This window comes from Coturnix japonica, unplaced genomic scaffold, assembly GCF_001577835.2.
Source record: "Coturnix japonica isolate 7356 unplaced genomic scaffold, Coturnix japonica 2.1 chrUnrandom784, whole genome shotgun sequence".
Taxonomy (NCBI): Eukaryota; Metazoa; Chordata; class Aves; order Galliformes; family Phasianidae; genus Coturnix; species Coturnix japonica.
In genome coordinates, this window is record NW_015440143.1 from 5396 (window position 1) to 10885 (window position 5490).

Below are 5490 nucleotides of genomic sequence, written 5' to 3' on the forward strand. Positions count from 1 at the left end.
ACTTGCTAAAAACGAACGCCGCGCGATGTTTCGTCTGCCACCAGCCTCTTTGTGCTGTTGCTCTGGCACCGCAAAAGCAAACTCGGAAGCATTTTCGAGAATATTACACGTCCATGGAACTGACATGGTCCCTCACACACTCTCACTGCCATTTTTCAACCAGTCCACCCTTATGTTAAAAGCTCCACATCCTCTCACCTACTCACCAATCGTTGTTACACCCTTCTGTACGAGCACACACACTGCAGAACACATGAGCGGTACCAGCCCTCCACCACGACCCCGCGCCCTCCCCGTTGCACTGTACACCTGCTCTTCGGCCTGGCACGTCAACTGTGCACAAGGGGATGTCTCTCAGGGGCTGCAAACTGAGGACCGAGTTAATAACCCGCACTAGAGACTGGCTCCCTCGCAAGGAAACATCAACGCCCGCTCGCGGGCATTGCCCACCACCCGCCGACACTGACGCCAGCCGGTACACCCTCACAGCTGCGAGGAGGGCGGATACGCAGCGTGCACAACCTGAGGGAAGCGCGGCATGAGTACGCGGCGTAGACCAGCCGAGGGAATAAGAGAGGACTTGGTCGCGTCATTGAGAACATATGAAGAGGTGTGATGACAGCCCAAGTTGAGAGATAACACTGGATGTGGGGTGGTTATTGGCGCGTTCACCACACCACGACATCAGAACTTTAAGTAAGTTCTAGATGTTCTCCCGCCGTGGTATTAAATTAGTAATCGATAGGAAGAGGCCACGAGAAGAGGCCAACCAGGCACTACTTGGTGGGGATTCAAGCACACCTCGCCAGCCCTCAGCTGAAAGTGTTGTAGCCCCGGGGGCGCGCGCACAGACATACTACCGTGCCCCACATAGTCGTCTTTACAAAGGAGCATGGGGAAGAAACAAAACCCGAGGCAAGATACGAGCACGCCCGTCGGGTTGCGGGAGCAGTGAGAGAGCGTGATTACGAAATACAAAGAGTGCGTAGTGCAGTAGCAGTAAGGGGTCACTTTGTGTCACGAGATCACATCAAGAATTAGAAAGGATTGATATGTCAGTGCACCAACTTTTCCGCTGCTGAGGAGTACAGCAAGGTAGGAGGTTGAGAAGGAGGCGATGTTGAAGATGGGGGCTGGGGGAATGGGACGGTATAGGGGCGAGGAGGGGTGATAGGGGGGTGGGAGGCTGGGAATGTATTTGGAGGCTGGTGGCTCTTATGGGGCAGGGGTCACTTATGGGGCTGGGGTCACTTATGGGGCACTCACCCCACACCGTGCGCCCCCTGTAGTGCAGGATGAGGAATGCGATGATCAGCGTCTGCAGCAGCAGGAACAGCGCCTCGCCCCACGAGCTGTGGGGCACACGGGATCTATGGGGTCTGTGGGGCAGCCATGGGGGTCTAGGGGGCGGCTATAGGGTCTATGGGGAGATTATGAGGTCTATATGGCAGCTGTAGGATCTGTAAGGTACCCATGGGGTCTATAGGGCAGCTATGGGGTCTGTGTGGCATCCATGGGGTCTATGGGGCAGCTATGGGGTTCCTATGGGATCTATGGGGTCCCAGGTGTCTCTATGGGGTTCCCATGGGATCTATAGGGCCGCTATGGGGCCGCCCCCCCCTCCCCCCCATCCCCATTACCTGAATGGGAAGCCGTGCCCCACACTGTAGGCCACCGACCCCCCCAGCGCCAGCAGCTCCAGCCCCACAGCGCCCAGACTGAGCCCGGCCCCACTGCGCGCCCCATAGAGCTTCAGCACCTGCGGGAGCTTCACTGCAATAGGGGGGAGGGGAAGAAAACAGGAGCTGTGGGATCCTGCCCCATAGCGACACACAGCCCCATAGCGCCCCATAGAGCCCCATAGAGCCCCATAGAACCCCATAGCAACCCAAAGAGCCCCATAGCGCCCCATAGAGCCCCATAGAGCACCATAGTGCCCCGAAGTGCCCTACAGTGCCCCATAGAGCCCCACAGCGCTCCATAGAACCCCATAGCGCCCCATAGAACCCCATAGAGCCCCATAGAACCCCATAGCAACCCAAAGAGCCCCATAGCAGCCCCATAAATCCTCATAGTGCCCCATAGAACCCCATAGTGCCCTATAGAGCCCCATAGTGCCCCATAGAACCCCATAGAGCCCTATAGCACCCCATAGAGCCCCATAGTGCCCCGAAGTGCCCTATAGTGCCCCATAGAGCCCCATAGAACCCCATAGTGCCCCATAGAGCCCCATAAAGCCCCATAGAACCCATAGAGCACCATAGTGCCCCATAGAAACCCATAGTGCCCCATACCGCTCCACACCACCCCATAGAAACCCATAGAGCCCCATCAAACCCCATAGCGCCCCATAGCGCCCCATAGTAGCCCATATCACCCCCTGTGTCCCCGTACTGACCCATGGCGGACCCAGCCACGATCCCGTACCCGAGTCCTTTACTGAGCAGGATCTTCAGGCATTGAGCTACGGGGGAACCGGGACTAAGAACAAACGGACACACTTCCGGCCCCCTGACCCCCACTTCCGGTCCCCTGACCCCCACTTCCGGCCTCAAAACCCCACTTCCGGCACTGAAGACCCGCACTTCCGCTCTCTATCTCCCACTTCCGGTCTGCACGACCCCACTTCCTCCCCAGCCGCCCCCCACATCCGCCCACATCCATCATGGCGCCGCCCACACCCGCCATGTCACCGTTCCCTTCATCTCCCGCTTCGAATGGCGGCTGTCCGGTTCCGGTTTCCCGTCATTCTCCCCGCCCCCGTTTCCGGTTCCCGCACCGTGCAGCGGCCGTTCCTTCATCGCCTCGAAACAAACTTCCGGGATCAGCGCCGGGACCAGCAGCGCCCGCAGCGCCTCCATCTTGGAGCCGGGACACACAGCGCCGCTCTGCGCAGGCGCAAGACCGCCCCCAACGGCCGCTGATTGGAGGACGAAAGTGTCCAATCACAGCGCAGTGATTGGCTGGAGGGGCGGATACAGCGATCCGATTGGCTGAGCAGCGCTGCGGATTTGAGTTAGACCCGCCCGTCTGATGAGCGCTCTTATTGGTCACATTAAGAATGCCGTCAATGCGCATGCGCAGCAATGCGGACTCCGATTGGCTCATACCTTCCGCATGAGCATGCGCGTTCGCCGCCATTCTGTAAATCGCGCATGCGCACATCCTCTCCCTCACATCCAAGATGGCGGCTCCCTCCGTTCTGCCGGTTCTGCTCGGTTCCTCGTTGCTGTTTTCCGCCCTTTTGGCCGTTTCCTCGCTCCGTCTCCGCCGTCTCCGTTCCCTCGGCTCCACCCGCCGTTTCCGCTCCGTCCTTCGCCGTCTCCGCCGCCGTCGTTCCGTTTTGTTGCTGCTCGGTTCCCGTTTTTGTCTCCGTTCCTCGCTCCCGGTTCCGCCATCGCCGCGTTTATGGAGCAAACGTCGGAGCTGCGAATTCTGGGACACGCTGCGCCGGAAGGACTTCACCCGCCGGGAGTGGGACGACAACTTCCGGGTCGCCCCGGAAACCTTCGACTTCCTGTTCTCGCGGCTCCGTTCCGCCATCGAGCGCCGTGACACGAGCATGCGCCGTGCGGTGCCGCCCGACGTGCGGCTGGCGCTGACGTTATGGCGGCTGGGGGCGGGCAGCGAGTACCGGGCCGTGGAGCTGCGCTTCGGGGTGTCGCGATCCACCGTGTGTAAGATCCTACGGGATGTTTGCGAGGCCGTGGTGGCCGATCTGGGGCCTTGGTTCAACACCCCGCCCGGCTGCGTGCCGCAGGGCGCCGCCATATTGCCGCCACCGCCGCCATTCATCAGCGCGACGGGGGCCGCCATGTTGGAACCGGATGTTGCAATGAGAGCCGCCATTGGTGCTCCGGAAGTCAGGCAAGGAGCCGCCATTGCTACGCCGGAAGTTACGATGCGATCCGCCATTACTCCACCGGAAGTTCGGAGAAGGGCCGCCATTAATGCACCGGAAGTCAGACTGCAATCCGCCATTACCCCACCGGAAGTGAGGATGGGGCCTGCCATTAATACACCGGAAGTGGCTATGGGAGCCGCCATTGCAGCGCCGGAAGCTCAGCCGTGCTCCGCCATTGCTCCTCCTCCCGTTCCCGTTTTCCGTCCGTTCCCGCTCCCGCAGCTTTGCGGGGTTTTGACTCGTGTCCGTGTCCCGATCCGGGCTCCCCCCGACTCCGCGTCCCGTTACTCGGCCGGTTCCGGTTGGCACGCGGTGACGCTCCAGGCCGTGGTGGATCCTGTCGGTTTGCTCTGGGCCGTGGAGGTTTCGCCGCCCGGTGGCGGCGTTCGGGGCTCGGAGCTTTACCGGGAGTTACAACGGGACAACGGGCGGCTGGGCGGGGCGGAACGGGACATCAACGGGGTCCGGGTGCGGCCGTTCGTGCTGGGCCGGGAGCGGGACCCGCTGCTGCCGTGGTTAATGCGGCCTTACCGGGAACGGGAGCGGGGGGACGAAGGAAGAGAGGAGGAACGGCGCGCCGGAAGTGACGTCAGAGGTGAGACTAAGAAAGGCGGGAAGCAGGAGGCGTGGAAAGCGGCGAGAACAGGAAGTGACGTCAGAGGGATGGGGACGAGAATGGGCGGGGAGAAACAGAGAGGGGGCGGAAGTGACGTCAGTGCGGCGGGAAACCTGAGATATGACAGGAGGAAGCAGAAAGTACCACGTGATCAAAGGCCGGAAGTCACTTGTCCCGGAAGTGACGTCAGGAAACGCGACAGAACGCAGCGAGATTCCGGCGGACTTCCGGAAGTGTCTATTGTCGGGACCGGAAGTGCGGCCTGCTCCACCGGAACAAAACGCTCCGGCTCTCCTGACGTCACTTCCTGCGCGACCAAGCGGCTCCGTTTCAACATGGCGGCGGCCGCAGCTCGCGGTTCGGCCATGGCGGCCGTTCGCCGGTTACGGAGCCGCTGGCGCTGCCTCCAGAAGCGGAACGACGGCGACGTGTCGTTCCTGCCCACGTTGATCGCCGCCTGCTGCCTCCTGCACAACGTCTGCACGCAGCGGGGCGACCCCGTGCCACCCGGAAGCGGAAACGGGGCCGGGATGGACAGCGATGGGGAGGAGGAGGAAGAACTTCCGGATCAACCGGAAGCGGAAGCGTGGCGCCTCAGGGAGGCCGTGGCCGACGCCATGATGGGATGAGGGGGGGGGGGGTTTAAATGGGGTCAGTGTGGGGAGGGGTCTCAATAGGATCCATATGGGGCCATAAGGGGGATATGGGGGGGTTATGGGGCCTGAAGGGTCAATATTGGGGACATTAGGGGGGATTGAAGGGGCTCATTCTATGGGGTTTGGGGTGGGGGGGGTCCATAGGAGCTCAATGAGGTTCATATTGGGGGGGGGTCCCCTTTAAGCCCCCTCCCCCCCATTTTAATGATGGAACCGCCCCCATTTCAGCCCCCGGTCACTCAATAAAATCCCATCGATCCCAATTGTCCCAAATCTCGTTTTATTCCAATAAATAAACGTTACAAAAAGGGGAT

The 5490-nt window shown here is 60.8% G+C and overlaps 1 protein-coding gene across 1 annotated transcript in view; it reads right to left on the reverse strand.

Annotated features, from left to right (window-relative positions):
• The window catches only part of MPDU1 (mannose-P-dolichol utilization defect 1), a 4277-nt gene extending 1325 nt beyond the window's left edge, over nt 1-2952 (reverse strand). Inside the window, exons 1-5 of the mRNA XM_032441918.1 lie at nt 2780-2952; nt 2399-2464; nt 1641-1773; nt 1069-1352; nt 395-489 (exon numbers count right to left, since the gene is read on the reverse strand). Of these exons, the coding sequence (XP_032297809.1) occupies nt 395-489; nt 1069-1352; nt 1641-1773; nt 2399-2464; nt 2780-2861 (660 nt within the window). The 5' untranslated portion in view covers nt 2862-2952. The remainder of the gene's footprint in view (nt 1-394; nt 490-1068; nt 1353-1640; nt 1774-2398; nt 2465-2779) is intronic.
• Nucleotides 2953-5490: the final 2538 nt, after the last annotated feature.